The sequence below is a fragment of the Pseudoliparis swirei genome, chromosome 21 (genome assembly GCF_029220125.1).
Source record: "Pseudoliparis swirei isolate HS2019 ecotype Mariana Trench chromosome 21, NWPU_hadal_v1, whole genome shotgun sequence".
Taxonomy (NCBI): domain Eukaryota; kingdom Metazoa; phylum Chordata; class Actinopteri; order Perciformes; family Liparidae; genus Pseudoliparis; species Pseudoliparis swirei.
The window spans coordinates 18,097,607-18,120,542 of record NC_079408.1 but is presented as its reverse complement, the minus strand read 5'-3'; the positions used below and the strand labels follow the sequence as shown (position 1 = coordinate 18,120,542).

At 52.1% G+C, this 22,936-nt stretch overlaps 3 protein-coding genes across 6 annotated transcripts in view; all 3 read right to left on the bottom strand.

Moving 5' to 3' along the window:
* On the bottom strand, positions 1 to 4,956 carry taf6l (TAF6-like RNA polymerase II, p300/CBP-associated factor (PCAF)-associated factor). 3 transcript variants are annotated; one of them, XM_056442584.1, is made up of 12 exons: positions 4,878 to 4,956; positions 4,392 to 4,561; positions 4,227 to 4,313; positions 3,963 to 4,113; positions 3,798 to 3,848; positions 3,071 to 3,165; positions 2,907 to 2,981; positions 2,576 to 2,796; positions 1,999 to 2,131; positions 1,779 to 1,907; positions 775 to 1,265; positions 1 to 707 (listed from the first exon to the last, which is right to left on the bottom strand). In XM_056442584.1, the coding sequence occupies exons 2-12, from the start codon at positions 4,536 to 4,538 to the stop codon at positions 356 to 358; spliced, it is 1,932 nt and encodes a 643-aa protein (XP_056298559.1). In that variant the 5' UTR covers positions 4,539 to 4,561; positions 4,878 to 4,956; the 3' UTR covers positions 1 to 355. The 3 variants fall into 3 exon arrangements, with proteins under 3 accessions (XP_056298559.1, XP_056298561.1, XP_056298560.1); XM_056442586.1 differs by having other exon boundaries at positions 4,887 to 4,955; XM_056442585.1 differs by having other exon boundaries at positions 4,809 to 4,898.
* A 970-nt stretch (positions 4,957 to 5,926) lies between these two features.
* Positions 5,927 to 7,379, bottom strand: cth1 (cysteine three histidine 1). Its single transcript, XM_056443319.1, has 2 exons — positions 7,371 to 7,379; positions 5,927 to 6,871 (listed from the first exon to the last, which is right to left on the bottom strand). The coding sequence occupies exons 1-2, from the start codon at positions 7,377 to 7,379 to the stop codon at positions 5,927 to 5,929; spliced, it is 954 nt and encodes a 317-aa protein (XP_056299294.1).
* A 3,001-nt stretch (positions 7,380 to 10,380) lies between these two features.
* Positions 10,381 to 22,936, bottom strand: part of mta2 (metastasis associated 1 family, member 2) — a 42,367-nt gene continuing 29,811 nt past the window's right edge. Inside the window, exons 4-17 of one of the 2 annotated variants that reach the window (XM_056442548.1) lie at positions 21,616 to 21,733; positions 17,977 to 18,158; positions 17,792 to 17,894; positions 17,305 to 17,404; positions 15,470 to 15,658; positions 15,063 to 15,137; positions 14,927 to 14,985; positions 14,747 to 14,847; positions 14,408 to 14,547; positions 14,097 to 14,325; positions 13,928 to 14,017; positions 13,733 to 13,851; positions 12,734 to 12,876; positions 10,381 to 12,607 (exon numbers count right to left, since the gene is read on the bottom strand). In XM_056442548.1, coding sequence (XP_056298523.1) covers positions 12,463 to 12,607; positions 12,734 to 12,876; positions 13,733 to 13,851; positions 13,928 to 14,017; positions 14,097 to 14,325; positions 14,408 to 14,547; positions 14,747 to 14,847; positions 14,927 to 14,985; positions 15,063 to 15,137; positions 15,470 to 15,658; positions 17,305 to 17,404; positions 17,792 to 17,894; positions 17,977 to 18,158; positions 21,616 to 21,733 — 1,793 coding nt within the window. In that variant the 3' untranslated portion in view covers positions 10,381 to 12,462. Of the gene's footprint in view, positions 12,617 to 12,733; positions 12,877 to 13,732; positions 13,852 to 13,927; positions 14,018 to 14,096; positions 14,326 to 14,407; positions 14,548 to 14,746; positions 14,848 to 14,926; positions 14,986 to 15,062; positions 15,138 to 15,469; positions 15,659 to 17,304; positions 17,405 to 17,791; positions 17,895 to 17,976; positions 18,159 to 21,615; positions 21,734 to 22,936 lie in introns of both variants that reach the window. The other variant, XM_056442547.1, reaches the window with a different exon arrangement.

Here is a 22,936-nt window from a genome sequence, read left to right as displayed (position 1 = left end):
TCAGAACACAAACATGTTTTATTCAGTCAGACAACCAGCGCCGAACAACAGGTCCAAACTGAATAGAGCTCGGATCCTCAGGTCTGCGGTCTCATCCCGGTCCCTCTCCTGGGGGTCCAGGTCCTGACCCGGGTCTGAGCGGCAGCCCTTAACGAGCTCAAATGACTAGTTGACTAGTTCGTTCACCGATAAACCAGAACAATCAAACGATAAAGTTCTAGCGTATCTTCTGAATCCTCCTCCGCTTCAGACACGATGAACACGGTCCACCCCCACCGGGACGGGGTGTCCGCCCCCTGGTGTTGACTCGGTGAACTACGTCTTCTCAAACACCACCCTTGACGGCGTCTCCCCTCTAGAGGGGCAGGTGGAGCGAGTAGTGGGAACCCGCCCAGCGCCGCACGGGTTTGCCCACCCGGCCGATCACAGGCAGCTTGTGAGCGTAGGCGCGCGGCGGGGCGGCGGCGAGGGGCGGAGTCGGGGCGAAGGTGGTCTGGAAGGGGCGGCGGCCTTGGCAGCGGCGACCCATCTGCCGCCCGCCGATGAGGAAGGAGAACACGGGAAGGCCCGTCTGAGGGGAGGTGAACCGGGCTTTGGGGAAGACGTCGCGAGTTGGGCCGGCGGGCCGCTGGCCCAACCGGGACACGGAGGATTTGGAGCGCTGCACGGAGGAAGAGGAGGAGGAGGAGGAGCAGCGAGCCAGGGACCTGGAGCGAAAAGAACAATCAGGACCGAACCCCCGACCCGATTTATTCTGCTACGGGTTCTCTTTACCGTGCTGGTCCGGTAGCGGCCAGGCTGGGGGGGGGCGGGTCCGTGCGAGGACTCCCGTCTTGCCGCGGGCTGATGTTGAGGTTGGCGGTCAGCTGAGGCATCTTCCGGGCGGTGTCGGGGTTGGAGGCGGGGCCACAGGGTTCCTTCCTGGCATCGCCGCGCCGCGCCGGGGGGCCGGGGGGGGAGCTGCCGAACCCCGGGCCCGTGCTGAACCGGACCGCCAGGCTGTCCCCGAAGAAGGAGTACAGCTCACAGTACATGGCGGGCAGCGGGACCGGGGTCCACTCCTCCCAGGGACAGCCGGCGCCGCCCGCCTGCAGGTGGCTGGCGATGCCCAGGGCGGCCTCCGATAGGGGCTCTGGGGGGGGGCTGAGGCCGGGGGAGCTCGCCCGGTAACCCACAGCGCCACCGGCAGAACCGGGCTGGGCGCCGGAGCCTCCGTCTGCTGGCGGAGACACGGCCTTCATCTTCAGCAGGTGCTCCACCGCCACCTGCAGGACGGACACCAGAACACAGGGGCAGGGATTGAAAAGTGATGTGTGGAGAGACTGGTACCACACAGACTGGTACCACACAGACTGGTACCACACAGACTGGTACCAGTCAGACTGATACCACACAGACTGGTACCACACAGACTGGTACCAGACAGACTGGTACCACACAGACTGGTACGAGACAGACTGGTGTGGCATCAGTCTTTCTCAGAATATTGTTGAGACATTGTGATGTCACCTTGTTTCTTAAAGCTGCAGGACATATTATCAGAGGATTAAATAACTTTATTTGTTTGTTGTTTGCGTTCTTGAGGTAAATTTTTGGGGGCGTGGCTTTGGAGAGAGGTTTAGCGACTTTTAGTTTGGATCTGTTTTTGTTTGTTCTTTGAATGAAAATGAAGACGAGTGGACCTGGATGATAAAGGAGCGGAGTCGCCTCAGAGATGGGGAGTGACGTCATGTTTCCATGACGGTGGAGACTAGTGACCACATGGTGGCGCTACGCACCAGGATGGCTCCGTAGACCTTGTGTCCGTCTGCTTTGACCTGGGCGTTGGACACGGAGTCGTCGTCCAACACGGCCTGGAGGTTGGCCCAGTAGGCGGGGAGGTGAGGAAACAGCACCCTCTCTACAGCCTACACACACACACACACACACACACCCTATTCAGGAGGTGAGAGGCTACACGTCGTTGGTCTCTCAGATTTACAGGAGCAGTGAACGCACCTTCCAGCCCAGAGCGTGGAGCCCCACCACGGCTCCGTAGTGGGAGCACAGCGGCCTCACCGGGTCGGACAGAACCTTCTGCAGCGACAGCAGGATCTGGTGGTAGAGGCCGCTCACCAGATCCCCGTGAGTCCTGGAGGGAGACGACCCGCATGTTGAGCCCCACGTGAGAGACGTGTTGTTTTAGTTTTGATTGGGCTGCTGCACCGCCGCCACGTGGAAACAACATGCAGCCAACGCCATGGAATCCATCAGAACCCAGAGGCCCAACAGCCACTGACCACATGACAGAGTCTCATCCACGTCTCGAGCAGCTCGATTATGAAACGTGTCCAAAAACATTTCCTCAAAAGTTTGGTTCTGTCTGCCCAAAAGAGTGTGTGTGTGTGTGTGTGTGTGTGTGTGTGCGTGTGTGTGTGTGTGCGTGCATGCGTGTGTGTGTATGTAGGTGTGTGTGTGTTAACAGCAGCAGATCCTCACAGTGGAGACGTTGAACGAGGTGAACTTTATGGATTCATGTCTTAGCTCCGCCTCCTCACTCTGAGCCCAGAGCCGGTCCTAAAGCTGTACCGCTCACCAGAAGATGTGGCTGAGCAGCAGCGCCGCGTAGTCCCTCAGGGTCCAGTGGTCGTTGAGCGGGTTGATGGAGGCGGCCAGCGGCTCCAGGATGCAGTACATCACACTGGACACCAGGCTGCGCACGTACGCGCCCAGGTACAGGTAGGGGTTCTGGACCAGGCTCTTCACCATGTGCAGGAGCCGGTTGAGCTGCTCCAGGTCGTGGCTCACCGACTTCACCTGCAGGAACACACACACACACACACACACACAACATCTCCTTCAGTCAGGTTGTTTGGATTTGTGTGAAAGTGAAACTTCAAGGAGAAGTGCTGGTGGGGCAGCCTCACCCCGCTGATGACGTACACAAAGTACGGCAGGAGGGCAGCCATCTTGGAGTTGGACTGGAGGTCCAGTAGAGCCACCTGGAGGAAGAAGAACAAGGAGAAGGAGAAGCAGGTGTGAGTCGGGCCTCCTCTCGTCGGCCTGTCTCCGGGTTCCTCCTCAGCGGTACCTTCATGAGGTGGGGGTCCTCCCCCAGGACGGCCCTGGTGATCTGCTGGTAGTACTTCAGCAGGTCTTCAGACAGAGACTGCACCGCGGTGGGGACTGGGTCAGCACCGGGGTCCAACGGGAGACACCGGACACATGAAGGACACAACCAGAACCAATAAGAGACGTCTCCAGTGCAGAATGTTCTGGATGCTTCTCTCACTGAGCCACGCGGCCTCTGGGCGGTGGCTCATTGATCACACACACACACACACACACACCGTGACACACACACACACACACACCCCGTGACACACACACACACACACACACCGTGACACACACACACACACCGTGACACACACACACACACACACCGTGACACACACACACACACACACACACACACACACACACACCGTGACACACACACACACACACACCGTGACACACACACACACACACCGTGACACACACACACACACACCGTGACACACACACACACACACACCGTGACACACACACACACACCGTGACACACACACACACACACCGTGACACACACACACACATCGTAACACACACACACACACACATCGTAAGACACACACACACACATCGTAAGACACACACACACACACCGTGACACACACACACACACACATCGTGACACACACACACACACACCGTGACACACACACACACACCCCCCCCCTCTTCCCATTCATGTCCTTGATGCGGAGCCTCACCTGTGCCCTGGGGCTCCAGGTTGCCCTTCCCGTCCAGGTAAGACACGTTTACTGCCGGGAGACGAGTCCGTGAACAACGAGGAGCAGAAGAGACGCCGGTGAAACGTGTAACCCGGTGTGTGTGACCGGTGTGTGTGTGTATGTCACGGTGTGTGTGTCTCTCACCCCGCACCATGGCCTCAGCGCAGCCTTTGGGGATGTTGGTGGCCAGAGCCAGCTCCACCAGGTTGATGTCGCGGTCCTCGATGAAGAAGAGCTCGCCGTCCTTCACCGGGCAGAACGGGAGAGCATCCTGAGCCCCGTAGCCACACACGGCCTGAAGAACACAGGGGATGACGCAGCTGGACACGGACACACACACACACACACACAGACACACACACACACACACACACACACACACACACACACGGACACACACACACACACCTCCACGTTGCTCCAGCGCAGGGCTCTGTTGAAGTCCTCCACCGTCAGCTTCCTCCTCTTCGCATGTCTCATGAACTGAGAGCTGCTCTGAGGGGCCACAGCAGTGTGAGTCACGTGACCGAGGTGAGTCCCCATGGTAACGGCCCCCGTGGCCCCCGGACTGACCTGCGTGGCCTCCCGGAGCCGGTAGCACACGTCCTCGGCCAGCAGCGCCGCCACGTCGTCGCCCAGCTCCGCGCCCGCACTCTCCGCCATGAGTTTGACGGAGTCCCGGGAGACCTCCGCGAAGCGCCGCTCGTCCCGGTCCGCCATGCTGGGCAGGTCAGGACTCACGCCTGTTTCAGAACGATCATAAACAGACTCACTTCCGGTTCGCAGGTGTGGACTGTCGCTGCATCCGGAACCATTCCTGTATTCTCCAACAGCAACATGAACAGCGTGCTAACACAATGAAACCCGGGCTCCGTCTATCAGCTGGAACACTATTATTACAGGGCTCTCAAGTTTTGAAGACAGGCAAGTGACATTTCCATCACCCCCCCCCCCCCCCGGCAACCAGACAACGAGCAGCACGAGCGTTACCGGTTGTAGCGAACTGCCGTCACGTGACGAGGCTGCGAGCTTAAGTTGCTGTGTGACGGGACACTTTACCTTCTTTACCTTGTAGCTGGCGCGGCTAAGTCACAGAAAGTTAACTCCAGCTGCTCGACACTGGCGCACAACAACAGCGTCACCGTCGTGAGCAGGGAATCAGACTTCCGTTACGCCCTTCAAAATAAGAGCGAGCGCGTTTCTTGGCTCATAATTCGGATTAAATACTAAAAGAACAATGTAAAGCCGTAAAATGTTAGTTTTTCAAACCGTTAAACTTTATCCAAGTGAATTAATGACTATAAACTAATTGCCAACTTGACGATGCGCAACAGATATTTATCCATTTCCGTATATGAGTGACGCGCCAAGCGGTCGACGCCAGTGATTGGTTAGTTGTATTGTGAAAAGCTAGAAATTGTAATGGTGCTCAAACATGGAGTTTGTAGCGTGACATCATATTGATGCAGTAGTTTGAGGTTCTACAGCTGTCGTGTGCAATCTACATTTATAGATTTTCTGCATCATATCCTTATAAAATTAATATTTTCATACACTTCCTAAACCTCACATCCTCAGAGCTGACTGGGAAGCTCACATCTCTATGGAGCCGGGTTGTGCACACTGGAGAAGTGTCAGCTTCAAACCGGAAACATTTGCAGTCTAGTAAGTTCTGGTGGAGCATCAAGACACCGGCCCAAGGACCGTGGAGCAGGTGATCACCGCTCTGGTTTTCTACTGGATAATCAAGTTCCAGGCATAACCAGGAAAAACTGCCTTAGTCACAAAGGGTAGAGGTTAAAATTAGTTTATTCGTGATTCTGAGGACGACCATTTCATTGACTCAGTTCATTAATAACGTATGTACAACAGTTAAAAAATAAAAAAAACTTGAATTAAACGCAACAGAACCTTGACCTCCAATCCAAAACTGTACCAGACCACATGACCAGCTGTTTAACAGCTCAAGTCCTGCTTGACCCGCTTACACAAGCTCTAAAGTCAAACTACCGAAACTTAAATATAAAATTTTCAGAGAAAGTTAAAACAAATGTAAAAAATATATAAAACAGTAGATTTAATAGAGCGGTTGTGTTCAGGGTCCTCCGTCAGAGCGCCCGGTTGGCCCAGATCTCCTGGCCCTTGCTACACTCCAGCTGCTGCAGGCGGATGGCCAGCGGCAGCAGCAGGTCGCTGAGGTGCTGACTGGAGAAGGTGAAGGCGTTGTGGGCCACGGCCTCCTCGGGCGGCGTGGCCAGAGGAGAGGCTGACGGAGGAGAGGAGGACGAGGACGAGAGCGCAGAGGAGGAGGCCAAGCGGGAGGTGGGGGAAGGCGAACCGGAGCTGCCGGGGTACGGCTGGGGGTACCGGGAGCCCGCCTGGATCTTGTTGGGGAGGCCGTGCTGGAAGCGGCAGCGCGTGCCGTACAGGCAGAAGCCGAAGGAGCTGAAGGTGCGGCACAGAGCGCCGCGGGGCTTCCACTCCTTGGCCTGTGGGAGGGGGCTGGAGACGGGCGGCGGCGGCTCCTCGGCGGCGGGCGACTCCGCGCCGCTGCCGACGGCGTCGCCGGCCTCTACGTGCAGGAAGTTGCAGCGGGTGCCGAAGGGACAGACGCCGAAGGAGAGGAAGGAGCGACAGGGGACGTTCCGGCGGCGCCTCGGGGCGGGCCGCTGCTCGGCGCCGCCGTGCACGAACAGGCAGCGGCTGCCGTAGAAGCAGTAGCCCGTGGTGTGGAAGCCGCGGCACAACTCCGTCTTGTACTTGGGGTGGCGGCAGGGAACGTGGAGCTCGTGGAGGCCGTGGGCAAACTGGCAGCGCTCGGCATACTTGCAGAAGCCAGAGGCGGAGTAGCTGGAGCACAGCTCCGTCTTGTAGCGGGTGGAGCAGACGCTGTTGATGAAGGTCGGGGAGGAGGACTCCACCAGGGGCAGCAGGGCCGCGGCCAGGGAGAGACCCGGACCGCCGAGGGCCCGGTTGGAGTCGTCACAGGACAGCAGGTCGTCCACCAGCTGCTCGTCCTGGTAGGAGGGCAGGAACAGGTCGTCACTCCTGGTCTGAAAAGAAGGACAAACAAAGTCTCCCTTCATTCACCGCCTCCCAGCTCGTCTTCAACACAAAGACGGCCGCCATTGGAGTCACCATTCTGCCAATGGAATGATCGCTAGAGCGCCTTTAGAAATAAACCGTGGCTCCTTTCTGCCGACTAGTCCACAATGAAAGTTCACTAACTATCGAGACCAACTCAGTTCTCCTAAACGCATCTTTACGAAAACCAATAACAGGATTCACCAGCTACTTTTATAAAATATCCAAACCTGCAAGTTTAATATTTAAGCTAACACATTGCATGTCAAAGAACGAGGTGATGAATAGTATTTATTAATCTATGAACTCCATAAAAATAAAAAAAAGATTGCATAATACAAATTCTCAGAACCACATCATAAATGTTATCATTTAAATTATTCAACCAATTACCTCAACAAAACAACTCCACATTTCAAAAGAGGTAAAAGAAACGAGGTCCTCATATTTAAGGAGAAAGAGACTTACCTCCAACATGGCGTCACGACGGAGCTGCAGGTGAGCTGGTTTAAAGACGGGGGAGTGGCTGGTTGCTCGTTACCTGGTTGCTTAGTTACCTGGTTGGTTATTTACCTGGTTGGTTATTTACTGAGTTAATGATGCCGTGGCTGGACTCTGACCCTCCTGCTCTGTTCAGGAGTCACAAGCAACGAGTGGAGGTCTCCGTGTCTCTTTTAAGCCGCTTCGCACCTCCCGCCTGCTGCTTGGGAAATGAGCACCAGGTGCGCTGAGTGGGTGTGACGTCACGTGTGCGTCCCCGGCGACCAATCACGTGCAGTGGAACGCGCTTGAAGTTTGGACCAATCAAGTTCGAGGCCGAGACGCTAGCAAACACCGGCTAACGCTAATGTTAGCTTCGCTGCTTGTTTGCCTATTTGTGCATCAATAACAGAATAAAAGAGCTTTTAACAACAATGTGTCCTCAGAGACGGAGTCTGATTTATACTAATATGGCCTTAAGAAATTACGAATCAGAGTAATAGATCCACAATGCTTTATTCTTGACGAAATAAGACCAAAAGATGCATGTTTTCTGGATAAATTGAACATTAGATTATACTCTTAGGTACTGAATAATATTGTATTGTATATATATATATATATATATAAATACATTATATAAATATATATAAATTACTAAATACATCAGCTCCATTAGTGTGTGTATGTATGTGTGGATATATATAAATAAATGTATTGTTGAAATTAACACTTTATTGTAAGTAGTCTAATTAAAAGCAGGACAAATTATGTTAGTTTGTTTTTAATCAGGAACTCTTCAATATGTTCATACTTACATGTTGATTACATACACGTGAAATAATAAGTAGTCACCACCTTAATAAGCGCTGTCTGTTTATATTTGGACTCTGACTTCAGGACATTGACTCACACATATATTCACTTTTCATTTATCCATATGATTAAATTAAATAAAACAGAAGATTTATCCAATTATTATTATTATACACATTTTTAAAAACAGAGCCGTGGGCATCTTAAATGTCCTCTTACTAACATGTAAATTAAAGACAGCTTCTTCTGCTCAACACCTATTTTAAAAATAGCATTACAAAATAAATACTAGTTAAAAACTTAAATACTGATTACAATAACAAATATTTGCACTGCTTTTATACACAGTATCACACCTCTGTGGTCCTTCAAGAGAAGTTGTTTAAGATCTTATTTTTAAATCAGAGACTTGAGACCTGGCTGGAAAAACTGTGAAAGCAAATGGGAAATTATTTTTAAATTAAATAGTACCCATCTTAAAATGATTGACTTCAAATGTTTTAATAACTCTAGATATACATATATATATGTATACACATATATATATATACATATATATAAATATATATATATGCATATATATACACACACATAATCACAGGTAATCATCGTTGGGGAGATATAGTAGATGATGGAGTACATGGTGGCCATTGCCATCTTCCTGGGTTGATACTATTTATTAAACATATATATTGTATCTGTATGTGTAATAAACACTAAAATATGAAACTGTCGTTTGAACTGAAAACGGTTTATGTATATTTTATCACGTTTATGTAGAAAAAGCAACATTGTTTTGAGATTTCTAGAAACTATTTGACAAAAATACGTTTTAAACTCTTATTATACAACAGTACAGCAAAGCCTTCAGTTGGGGGTCGTTCTTCATCTTAGGACGAGCCCGTCCTCTTCACTTGTCCCGCCATGCTTCTACAGGAGCCCAGAAGGGTCAAACCAAACACTGGCTGCAGCGAGGCCACCGTAGTTCTCCAACACGCTGGGCAAAGGAGCCGAGGTTAGCCGAGGAGTTAGCGGGTTGTAATCAGGGATGGATTAACCAACGGGCCTACCGGGCCCAGGCCCAGGGGCCCATGAGCTCAGGGGGCCCCTGGGCCTCCGCGCGTGACGTCGCTGTTATTAACATTGTATTGATATGAATATGATGATATGACACGATGCGCTGTATGCCAGTATCTGCTGGGCTTAAGTCATTCATGTCAGTAACAGGGCCCCAATAGTCCTACTGAGGGATGGATTACCCAACGAGACTACCGGCACCAGGGGCACATGAGCTCAGGGGGCCCCTAAGCCCAGGGGCCCCCTGAGCTCATGGGGCCCTGAGTTTAGGGGCCCATGAGCCCAGGGGTCCTGAGCTTAGGGGCCCATGAGCTCAGGGGCCTGTGAGTTCAGGGGGCCCGTGAGCCCAGGGGCCCATGAGCTCAGGGGGCCCCTGGGCCTGAGCCTCCGCGCGTGACGTCGCTGTGATTAACATTGTATTGATATGAATATGATGATATGACACGATGCGCCGTAGCCGGTATATGCTAGGCTGAAGTCATTCATGTCAGTAACAGGGCCCCAATAGTCCTACTGAGGGATGGATTACCGAACGAGCCTACCGGCACCAGGGGCCCATGAGCTCAGGGGGCCCCTGAGCCAGAGCCTCTGCGTGAAGTCGCTGTTATTAACTTTGTATTGATATGATGATATGACACGATGCGCCATAGCCGGTATATGCTAGGCTTAAGTCATTCATGTCATGGTCATATAATTCGCGTTATGTTGTCTGCTCAGCTCCGGTATCGTTGTTCCATATGGACTGTTTTGTTAGCGATGTTTTTTTTTAAAAGGATCTTTATTTATTTTTTTTGCGGGTGGGGGTGGGGGCCTTGACACGTCCAGGCCCAGGGGCCCGTGGTTTCTTAATCCGTCCATGGTTGTAATGGCAGTAAGTCATTTGAGTTTAGCCACTACACGTTGATGGTTTTCCTACCTTTGCAAATTCAATCACATATTTTGCCAAAATGCCACTTTTTGAGACCTAATTTAAAAATTAATCAGAATCATTAAAATGTTTTAAAATTTTTAAAAACAATTGCCTAAATTAAAATGTTATACAATTGGCACACATATAATTTGTATTCGGACATTTTAATTCTAGGAATAAAAAACAAGACAAAGAAACTGGAACCTTTTTGTATTTGTCAGTTGTTGATAATTTGTACATCAAAGAGATACTGAACACAGCGCAGAAAGAGCCCATGACTGACCACGAAGAAAAAAAAATTCTTTATTTCTTTTCTTATCAAGATACATTAAGGGATACAGAGACGTTGGAATAAAAAACACTTGAGAAAAAGTTTCAGTTTGTAGCATGTTTTGTCTCCATCATACAAAAATCAGCCCCCTGTACCTTTTGAATGGGGCCCCTGGTTCAAATGACCCTCCCTCCCCTCCCCCACTCGATTTAGGAGCGCAACGCGTCACATGTACAGTGGCCGGGCCGAGCCGTCTCCACAATAACAGAGCAGAATTACACATTTTAGATGTAAAAAAGTTTAAAATATGCCAGTTCTCCACTTTTTACACAGATTAGTATTTGCTACAAACTCGACACTTCAAATTTCTTTTTTGGAGAAATATTACAAAAGCCCACATTGGGACCAAACTTGCTCATAAAACCTGCGGCGTCCATCGGTGCTGTGTGTGTGTGTGGGGGGGGGGGGGGGGGGGTCACGGGAATTACAATCATCAACTTGCTTTTTCGGACTCAACCTTTTTTTTCCGTAGCGGTACGAACCGGCGACCCAAAGCAGACGGAGGAAGTGATCGACGGCGAGGCGAGGAGCGTGACGTCACTCCGCCGTGTGTCTTCTCACTCTTTTTGCTAAATTATTCATGAACTTCCCTTTTTGACCCCAATTGGCTTCCATACATTTTTACATATTGCTGCTTTTCTTTCTTTAAACAAACCAACCGGTCAGCATCGGTTCTAATATGAGCCGCGGGGAGAGATTCATGTTTCCTTGTTGCACATTATGGCTTCATTCTGGAGCAGAGGGCCTCAAAGCCACGCGTCCCTCATCCCGTCACAGCACCATCATCATCCTCCCCAACACGACCTACACTGAGCGGTGAGCTCCGCCCTTTGACTCCTCGGGCCGAGGTCAGGAGGTCAGGAGACTCCTCCCCTCACAGCGGCCAACAGCTGACAGGAGACCAAACACCAGGAGGGCCCGTCTCTTGTTAAATGGCTACTGTGAGGCCTGGAGAAGGAGAAGGCGTCACGTAGAGGGTCCATTATTCATTAAAAAATAGAGTGAGCACAAAACTAGCCGAGTCTGTAGAAACTAAGACGAACCTGTTGGCTGATTTCCGTAAGTTTAAAGGGTAACTTTTTTTTAGGAGCATTCATTGGTTAAAACAAGCAGTTTGAAGATGGCCCGTTCAGCTCTGGAGAGGATTGTGAATGTTTTATTAATTCATCCATAGTGACGATAATCGACGGTGTGACTCGAGTGGTTTTGTGCTCACTCAGGATCTTTGAGACCGAGGTGAGGAGGACGTGACTCGTAGGGGTCGTGACCCCTAGGAGGACGTGACTCGTAGGGGTCATGACCCCTAGGAGGACGTGACTCGTAGGGGTCGTGACCCCGGGAACTCGCTGGGCTCCTGGCTGACGACGGGGAACGTTGACGAGTTACAGCCGACAAACACCTCGACACGTCCCCAAACTCCCCCAGCAGACGGAGCACAGTGAGCTCAGCCAATCAGATGTGACCCTGCTGGACGACTAGACCCCGCCCCCATCCTCCTCACGCCCCGTGGGCTTCATCCCCTTTACACCGTATATTTACACAAAGATAGAGACGTCGTGGAGGGAGACAGAACTAAAGTGGGCTTGAACACCGTCGTTTTCAGGATGAGAAGAATCTCGATTTAAATTACACATTTTAAAAAACAGGCGGAATTGAAAAAGAGGAGCAAAAAAAATAATTATTCAGGATCGGGAATAAAATACTATAACGCCCAAGGTGTGTCAATGTGTGTGTGTGTGTTGTGATGGAAATGTACAGTCATCTAAGTGTGTGTGTGTCACATCAATGTTTGGGAAGTAACAGAGGACTAAAGAAAAGGGAAATAAAAGACTTCTGGTGTGGCGCTCTGTGCTGCCCGTGAGGCGACAGCCTGAGCACAGACCCTCCCCCAGATTGAGCCCATGTCCTGGTTAAAAGACCAACCCCGCCCGTGACCCCTCCTCCCTTCAGTCCTCCAGGACGATGGGCTCGTTGGTGTTGCAGGGGAGCAGGGGCATGGCCAGGGAGCGGGGGGGCGGCGGCAGCTTGATCCGGACCAGCAGGTGAGGTTTCCTCGCTGCCCGGCGCATCTCTGACTGGGTCAGATGTTTCCTCAGAGCCCTGGAGAGAGAACACCAGGACATCGTGAGTTTAACTTCACCTGTGCTGAGGGCTACGGAGGCACTGGCGACGTCCTCTCCATCTTTACTGCATGTGACGTAGAAGAAGAAGAAGTACCTGGTGTCCTTTGTAGCCACAAACACCACCGGGTTGGGCGCCTCCCCCTGGCTGACCTTCTGCCGCTTGATGACCGACTGAGAGGTGGTCCTCATGCCTGAAGTGTACGGTCTCCCATTGGCCGGGTAGGGCACGCCTGTGGCCTGTGGACCAATGACAGCCTGGGTGAGCGGATCAGCCGAGCGACGGCACACGATGATACGACACGGCACACGCCAGGCGCCTCGGGCCCCGATCGCACCGAGACGCGGCGCCGCTTTGGAAATGCCCCCATGCCGACGCCCCCTTGCCGACGCAACAGCGGCTCGGCCAGCGGAGCGCTTCACAGCCAGGTGATCAAACGTAAACAACAGGGGAAATGGATTCATAATTAATGAACTAAAACTTGTGTCTGCCTTCGTTTCTTTTACATCCAGGTGCATCGAGACAGGAAGGCAGTGGTGACGCACTCGAGCCCGCCTCTGGCTTGATTTGATTGGCTGCCTGGGCGAGAGAGGGACGAGGAAACAAAGGAATGTGATCGGGGACTAAAAGGAGCAACAAGCTGAAGGCGTCATGGACGCCACCAGGAGGCAGACGGAGCCGGCAGAGCAGCCGGTGCTGCCGTCTGCGGCGAGACGCCGCTCAGCGCCTCGCCAGTCAGCTTAGGGAGGGACGACTCAGAGGTCACTGCTGGCCGCAGAGCGGGACAGAACACACAGAAAAGACGTTGAGAAAGAACCGACAAACAGTTTCTCTCCTGACGGTAGAGGCAGCGATCGCACCGTGGACATGCGCAGAGCAGGGGGTTATGGGTAGGGAGGCGCACACACCTCAACGACGTACACGCCACACGAGTTGATGAGTCGCCCACCAGCAGGCCGGAGACGAGTCCACGTCACGTCAGCATATTTGATTAACTCACAAGACAGCAGTGCTGTGTGTGTGTGTGTGTAGGTGTGTGTGTAGGTGTGTGTAGGTGTGTGTGCGTGTGTGTGTGTGTGTGTGTGTCTCTCTCACGCTGTCGAAGCCTCTCTTCCCCAGCAGGCTCTGGCCCACACGGGGCTGGCTGGCCTGGTTCCTGTTGATGGGGGTCGGGGGTCCTCGGGACGCCTTCAGCTTCAGAGGAGCCGAGATGGCTGGAGGAGAGACAACGACACTCAGCAACCAATCACAGCGCGGGAGGCGGAGTCGGCGAGCGTGAGCCGTCCTTACCCAAGTCCTTCACGATGTTGGCCAGAGACGGGCGGGGCACCAGCTTGGTCTTGAGAGGAGTCTTGGTGGCTTTGGGCAGCCGGATGATACCTGAAGACAGAGCGCAGGGCACGGGTCAGATCCGGCTCACGCGTCAACACTCTGGTCCATTAGAGGGGGGGGGGCGTACACTCAGCCTTCACGGCGTTGGCGTTGATGGAGGCGTATGGCCGCCGCGCCGCGCGCCGAGGCTGCAGGATGTCGTCGCACACCCGCCGGGCGATGCGGGTCAGCTTGGTGGTCTGCAGGATGAAGGTCTGCCGGTTCTTGGCCAGCAGCTTGGCGCGGCCCTCGTTGCGGGTGAACGGCGACAAGCCCTGGACCTCCTGGCGCGTCATGTGACCGCGGGGGCCTGACTCCTGCACGGGGAGGAAGAGGGCGTGAGGAAGAGGATGGACGCGGCCACTCTGGGAGGAACGCTGGTCACACTGGGGGACTTACGGAGCCGGCTCGAGCGGCGCCCTCGAGCTGCGTGGGCGTCTTCAGGCCGCCGTACTTCTTCCAGTAGATCCAGCAGGAGGCGCACAGCCTGCATTGCATGTTGGGAGGCCCCCAGGCGTACCACTGGGCAGACTGGGCCGCTGCGGAGGGGGAGGGGCCATTGGTGTTTGAAGAGGACACCATCAAAGTTCTGCTAGGACATTTGACATATTGGTTCTGATCCGATGAACGCTCGTCTGCGGCGCTCCAGATGTTCGGCCTCTTCACTTCTGACCACCGTTACATTAAACTTGTGTTTGGAGGTCACGACCTGGAGCCCCGCCCTCCTCGGGTACTTACTGTGGCAGCTCTCACAGCTGAGCCCCTTCTGGAAGCCCGCCGCCCCGTTCATGCCCGGCTTGCTGCCCGGCAGCATGATCTGGTTGGGGTTGGGTTTGGTGCTGTGAGGAGAGACGGGCGGAGTTAGTGGCTGCAGCTGACTGGAGCGGGTCCGTTGAGCGGCGGTTCACGGGGACTCACTAGGTGGGGATGTACACCTGCTTCAGCTTGCTGTCCGCCTCCGCCGCCTTGAGTCGTTTCTGACGGAGACAAAACAGGAAGCGTGTTAAAAAGAGCGAGACCCAAACGGGCCCAGCGGTGCCGAGGGGCTGCAGACCTGCTGGATGTAGCGGTCGGTGGTCTTCCACATGTAGTAGAACTGGACCACGCTGGCTAGAGACTTCCAGGGCAGCTGAGGGGAGGAGGAGGAGTAGAGGGGGGGGGGGAGTTCAAATATATTTACATATTTAATTAAAACAATAAACAATGAATTATTTGACTCCTAATCATTTGAATTGTGTTTTATGTAAATAACCCCAATAGATGAAACCCAGACTGTAAAATAGAATATGTTATATAATGTATTAAATGCATTAAAGGAGAACTTGGTATTGATATATTTTATACGTCGTCTTATTTCCTCTTTTGTACATTTATTGCTTCTTACTGAACCATTTTAGTTTTCTCCATTTCTCGACTGACCAACAGAATACTTGTGTAATACTTGGTGACCAATGAGCTTACAAAGTCCTGGCGGATGTCGTTGAAGTCCTTCCCGTATTTCTCCAGCGCCTCCTCGAACAGCATGGCCTCCGAGGCGCTCCACTCCTCCATCTCGTCGCGGCACAGCACCGGGCCGCCCTGAGGCACCAGCGTGGACATGGCTCTGGCCAGGTCGTAGCTGTTCTTCTGCAACGTGTCCATGGCGTGGAACTGAAAGCACACGGGGGAGTTCCTGGTGACGCTGCAGGAGGAAAGAGGGCCTCTTCTCTCCGGAGGTCACACGGAGGCATCCAGAGGTCACATGGAGACGTTTCAGGACCGGTTAGACTGCAGCTTACAGGGAGTGTCACAACCAGACACTCCTTGTAAGCTGAAGCGCTAATAACGATGGGAAATGTAGTCCACCGCCTGGTGCAGCAGCGATGTGCCCCCATCAGTACAACCAAACGTAAAAGACTTCACAGACAGAGACCAGGATGAGGGCCAGTGGATCCTACAGGGAGCCGTGCACAGTCACCTGTACTGTTGTGCACAGTCACCTGTACCGTTGTGTAGTCACCTGTACCGTTGTGTAGTCACCTGTACCGTTGTGCACAGTCACCTGTACCGTTGTGTAGTCACCTGTACCGTTGTGTAGTCACCTGTACCGTTGTGCAGTCACCTGTACCGTTGTGCACAGTCACCTGTACCGTTGTGCAGTCACCTGTACCGTTGTGTAGTCACCTGTACCGTTGTGCACAGTCACCTGTACCGTTGTGTAGTCACCTGTACCGTTGTGTAGTCACCTGTACCGTTGTGCACAGTCACCTGTACCGTTGTGCACAGTCACCTGTACCGTTGTGCACAGTCACCTGTACCACAGCACAGTCACCTGTACCGTGTGCACAGTCACCTGTACCGTTGTGCACAGTCACCTGTACAGTCACCTGTACCGTTGTGCACAGTCACCTGTACCGTTGTGTAGTCACCTGTACCGTTGTGCAGTCACCTGTACCGTTGTGTAGTCACCTGTACCGTTGTGCACAGTCACCTGTACCGTTGTGTAGTCACCTGTACCGTTGTGCAGTCACCTGTACCGTTGTGCACAGTCACCTGTACCACAGTACAGTCACCTGTACCGTTGTGCACAGTCACCTGTTGTGCAGTCACCTGTACTGTGCAGTCACCTGTACCGTTGTGCACAGTCACCTGTACCGTTGTGTAGTCACCTGTACCGTTGTGCACAGTCACCTGTACCGTTGTGCACAGTCACCTGTACCTGTGTAGTCACCTACCGTTGTGCACAGTCACCTGTACCGTTGTGCACAGTCACCTGTACCGTTGTGCACAGTCACCTGAACCGTTGTGCACAGTCACCTGTACCGTTGTGCACAGTCACCTGTACCATTGTGTAGTCACCTGTACCGTTGTGTAGTCACCTGTACCGTTGTGTAGTCACCTGTACCGTTGTGTAGTCACCTGTACCCAGCAGTACAGTCACCTGTACCGTTGTGTAGTCACCTGTACCGTTGTGTAGTCACCTGTACCGTTGTGCACAGTCACCTGTACCGTTGTGCACAGTCACCTGTACCGTTGTGCACAGTCACCTGTACCGTTGTGCACAGTCACCTGTACCGTTGTGTAGTCACCTGTACCGTTGTGCACAGTCACCTGTACCGTTGTGTAGTCACCTGTACCATTGTGTAGTCACCTGTACCGTTGTGCACAGTCACCTGTACCGTTGTGCACAGTCACCTGTACCGTTGTGCACAGTCACCTGTACCGTTGTGTACCAACAACAAACCACACAACGAGTCGGCCATCAGAATCAATCCAAACAGAAAGAGAATCCCAAACAGTGCCGGGTGGACCCTCACCAGCGTGATGTCTCTGGAGGCGGCCGCCGCGCTCATGTGCAGGCTGGGCTGGCGGATGGAGCTGCTGCAGTCCAGGGCGCGAGCGAAGGTCCCCACCGCCCTGAAGAGATGCATGCTGGTTAATGTCTGCTCGACATTGGCCATAGGTTAATACTAATATGAGAGATGTTTGGTGCAGGGTGCTGCAGGTTCATGGATGACCACTAGGTGGTGTGTTTTGACCACGTATCGGGCAGCAGGACGTTCCCTCCAAAAGAAACCCTGCTGTACATTTATTAAGCGTGTTTATGTCCTGAAGCGTCTGAACGTACTCTTGGAGTGTTGCGTGAACCAACCATGAAATGTTTATTCTCACATTTAGATTATCAAACTTGCTGCCAAGTTCACACATTTCCTCAAAAGGCTCGCCTGGGGATGGCAGTCGCCATGGCAACAGGGTTGAGTGGTGCTGATGCAACCGAGTGACAGATGGGGAGGGGAGCGTTACCTCGCCACCACCAGGAACTGGTCTATCTGAGGGTCTTTGAGCTGGTTGCTGGGGTCCCACACTTTGGTCTCCAGCTTCTCCTGGATCCGGGTGTCGAGCTCACCTGAGGCGAGGAGGAACCGGGTCAACTGGTTACAGGCGGAAAGCATTTGGCTGGCGTCTCGAACATGAAATGTGCCGCTCACCCTCAGCGAGCTTGTCGGGGATTTCTGCCTGGTACTTGGAGCCCACCCGGATCTCGCCCTGATCCGCCAGCAGGGTCTTCTGGACGGGGTCGAACACCAACGAGTAGAAGAAGCAGTCCTCCTTCTCCAGGTAGCCGGACAACGCGTCCGTTTCATTGAGGAGGGTGACGTTACATTTCCCCCTGGACACAGAGAGATGCTCCTCAGACGTGGAGCGGCTTCACAGCGACGCGACGGCCGGGTTCTGCTCAGCAGCCGTGTCCCCGAGACACGGAAGTCTAAACCGGTTAAACTCGTCATCATGCAGGCGCCCTGAACTCACCACAGGTGTGTTATTGGAAATGAATGCACGACTACATATGCACGGACACGTTGGGAATAAACCAATCGTGTGACGTCAGCTCGTTGCCGCTCGATGCAAAACGATCCGGACAAAAGAGCCTAACGTAAAGAAAACATAAGAAGGTTGACCTGCTGCCCTGAGAGGATTAAACACCAGTAATGCTGCTCAATGTACAGACTTCTGCTCAGCTGGTGTTCGCTCAGATTTCAATTAAACTACCATTAGGTTAATTTCATCATATTGGGGTTTTTTTAAGGAGAAAAAAGATATATGTCCCCTAGGGATGCACCGATCTGATCGGCGCCGATCCATATCGGCCGATATTTCCATTATCGGTTTTGATCGGCGTTCTCAAAACGGCCGATCAGATGACGTCACATCTGAGAGAACTATCAGACGTTTCAATCGCCGCGCATCGCAACGGAGACGATGCGCCCGGCGAGGGCCGCAGAGTGAGAGGTCAGAGGTCAGAGGGGATCCTCACCACCGAGCGGCGTCCCCGTCCCCCGAGTTGAACCTCTGGGTCGACTCAGCCGACTCTCACATGTCTGCCCCTAGAGATGCTCACGCTAAACACATTCGATCGCATTCGATCGGGAGCGCGCGAGGGTTCTGATAAAGTTAGCGGAAGGATTTACGTGACACAACATCCGGTTTTGCAAAGTTAGCGGAAAGAACCACATGAAACAACATCCGTTTTTCAAAATAAGATGTTGACAAATCAAACACTAACATATAAAAGTAAACAATGAACTGATTTTGTATCTTTATAGATCGTTTGAGATTTAGCTTAAATTATGCTAACATTAAAACATTTTTACTGGACCAAGGAAGAGTTTATAAAAATAAGTCAGACTTTTGTATGTTAAAAAAAGTCCTGTAAATAGATTTCCCCAAGAGTTCCAGGAAATGAATGATGCAGATGTGTTCCATACATATCTGGAATCCCCTACAATAGCAATCAAACTATTTTAAAGTATCAATTAGGACATTTTTCAAAGTAAAAGTCATAAATGTTTAAAGAAATCGGTAATCTCTTTAATGTTTGAGTTGCTTTATATATGTATTTCCTCATAGTCCTAGGCAATAATGCTCCACAATAACTAGAATGCTTCAATCAACACCGTGATCGGTGATCGGTATTATCGGATCGGCAGATACTGATTTCGGTGATCGGCACCAAAAACCTGATCGGTGCATCTCTAATGTCCCCCCTTGATGCGATAGGCAGGTATATGAGAAAAGAAGTGTTACACATACTGAAAAACTTTAATTAATCAAAAAGCAAAGCGGGCTACTTCTAATCTCAACACAGAGCGGGACATGAGGACGGTGTGATGTAATCACATCAGTGAAGGCAGTGAAGGGGTGAGGAGGTGAGGAGGTGAGGAGGTGAGGAGGTGAGGAGGTGACCCCCGCACAACAAGCTGGACCAGAGCCCCTCGGTCATGGGGCCACGCTCACCCCTCAACAGGTGAACACGTCTCTGTGAAGAGGACATGAGGACAGGAGGACATGATGACAGGAGGACATGATGACAGGAGGACAAGATGACATGATGACAGGAGGACATGAGGACAGGATGACAGGAGGACATGAGGACATGAGGACATGATGACAGGAGGACATGACAGGAGGACATGATGACAGGAGGACAGGAGGACATGATGACAGGAGGACATGAGGACATGATGACAGGAGGACAAGAGGACAGGAGGACATGAGGACAGGAGGACATGAGGACATGATGACAGGAGGACATGATGACATGATGACAGGAGGACATGATGACAGGAGGACAGGAGGACATGAGGACAGGAGGACATGATGACAGGATGACAGGAGGACATGAGGACAGGAGGACATGATGACAGGAGGACAGGAGGACAGGAGGACATGATGACAGGAGGACATGATGACAGGAGGACATGATGACAGGATGACAGGAGGACAGGATGACAGGAGGACATGATGACAGGAGGACATGAGGACAGGATGACATGATGACAGGAGGACAGGAGGACATGATGACATGAGGACAGGAGGACATGATGACAGGAGGACAGGAGGACAGGATGACATGATGACATGAGGACAGGATGACAGGAGGACATGATGACATGAGGACATGATGACAGGAGGACAGGAGGACATGATGACATGAGGACATGAGGACATGATGACAGGATGACATGATGACATGATGACATGAGGACATGATGACAGGATGACATGAGGACAGGATGACAGGAGGACATGATGACAGGAGGACATGATGACAGGAGGACAGGAGGACATGATGACAGGAGGACATGATGACAGGAGGACAGGAGGACAGACATGAGGACATGATGACAGGAGGACATGATGACAGGAGGACATGATGACATGAGGACATGATGACAGGATGACATGATGACATGAGGACAGGATGACAGGAGGACAGGAGGACATGATGACAGGAGGACAGGATGACAGGAGGACATGATGACAGGAGGACAGGAGGACATGATGACAGGAGGACATGATGACAGGAGGACATGAGGACAGGAGGACATGATGACAGGAGGACATGATGACAGGAGGACATGATGACAGGAGGACATGAGGACATGATGACAGGAGGACATGATGACATGAGGACATGATGACAGGAGGACATGATGACATGAGGACATGATGACAGGAGGACATGATGACAGGAGGACATGATGACATGAGGACATGATGACATGAGGACAGGAGGACATGATGACAGGAGGACATGAGGACATGATGACAGGATGACATGATGACAGGAGGACATGATGACATGAGGACATGATGACATGAGGACATGATGACAGGAGGACATGAGGACAGGAGGACATGATGACAGGAGGACATGATGACAGGAAGACATGATGACATGAGGACATGATGACATGAGGACATGATGACAGGAGGACATGAGGACATGATGACAGGAGGACATGATGACAGGAGGACAGGAGGACATGAGGACAGGAGGACATGATGACATGAGGACATGATGACAGGAAGACATGAGGACATGATGACAGGAGGACATGAGGACAGGAGGACATGATGACAGGAGGACATGAGGACATGATGACAGGAGGACATGATGACAGGAGGACATGAGGACAGGAGGACATGATGACAGGAGGACATGATGACAGGAGGACATGAGGACATGAGGACATGATGACAGGAGGACATGAGGACATGATGACAGGAGGACATGACAGGAGGACATGAGGACATGAGGACAGGAGGCTGGTCTGAAACACTACCGTATGTGTGTGGCCGGGAGGGACTCGAACTGCCGAGACAGGAAGAGTTCTCTGTGTTTGAGCTGGTGCTTCTGTTGTTCGGACGGCGTGGGCTGCTTGGACTCCTCCTCAAACTCTCCTGCAACACAAACACATGACATCATCATCATCATCATCATCAGGCCACAGTCCGACTGGGGCTTCTGGACCTTTGAATGGCAGGAGGAATATGGGACACATCATGTGACCTTCATCCCCGGCATTAAAATAAATAAAGAGCATTCCTATAAGCAGTCCGGTCTGCCTTGGTGCCGTGTCCCGGGGCTTTCTTACTCTGGTCTAAAATACTGATGTCAAACTTACGGGACCAGGGAGTCATAGTGACATGCTGTTGACTGAAACCCCTGCAGCGTGTTCACAGAGGCCCCTGGTGGCCCCGGAGGAGTCCCTGTTCTCCTTCTGTAAAGTACTTCAGAAGAGGGGCAAAGTCAGCCAGTCATCCCGTGACAGAAGAGGTACCAACGGTGGGATTTCTTCAATTAGGACTTCTATAACAAATGTAAGACGGTAAACGGCGAGCTCGGCGTCGACTACAAGGCACAACATCACAACAATGAGACTACAGGAACAAGCGCTCAAGACACGCTCGATTACCATTAAGATGGGTGAAAAAAGTAAGCCGTAAACATCTGTGTGTGTGTGTGTGTGTGTGTGTGTGTGTGTGTGTGTGTGTGTGTGTGCGTGCTGCCACTAGATTGTGCATTCCTAATTTCAGGCGGGTGAGTAATTTGTTGCACGCTGGAGGGGCGGGACTATATCGCTCCATCTCCGTGGACTCCGCCCCTGCACTCAGCCACAGGAAACCCTGTCAGTGAGGGCAAAGGAGAGAGAGAGGGAGAGAGGGAGAGAGATAGCAAGCAAGAGAGACGGTACCTTAAGCCACACCCCTTTTCTGTTAACCTCTCAACCCCCCTCCCCCTCCTGTCCGGCTAGTCCCTGCCAGACAAAGTAGGAAACCCTGTGTACCAAACCTGAGGCGCCCATCCCCCTCCTCCTTCTTCTCCCCCCCCCATCAACATGCATCCCCAACTCCTTCCACACACACTTTCTTCACTCTGACAAAGACGCAAGGCAAGTCAGAATTAACCCGTTGCGTGCTGTGGCCCTCGGGGACAGATCAAGGGCCTTTTGTTCGGCACAAAGAATTGGTTGGTGTGCACATGTGTGTAAAATTAGGAGGAAGAGGAGAACAGTGATGGAGAAAGTGAGGCAGATTAAGCTCGGTTTGGTACAAATGAGCAGCCGAGAGGAGCTGGAGCTCTTCTTCACCCCTAACACACAC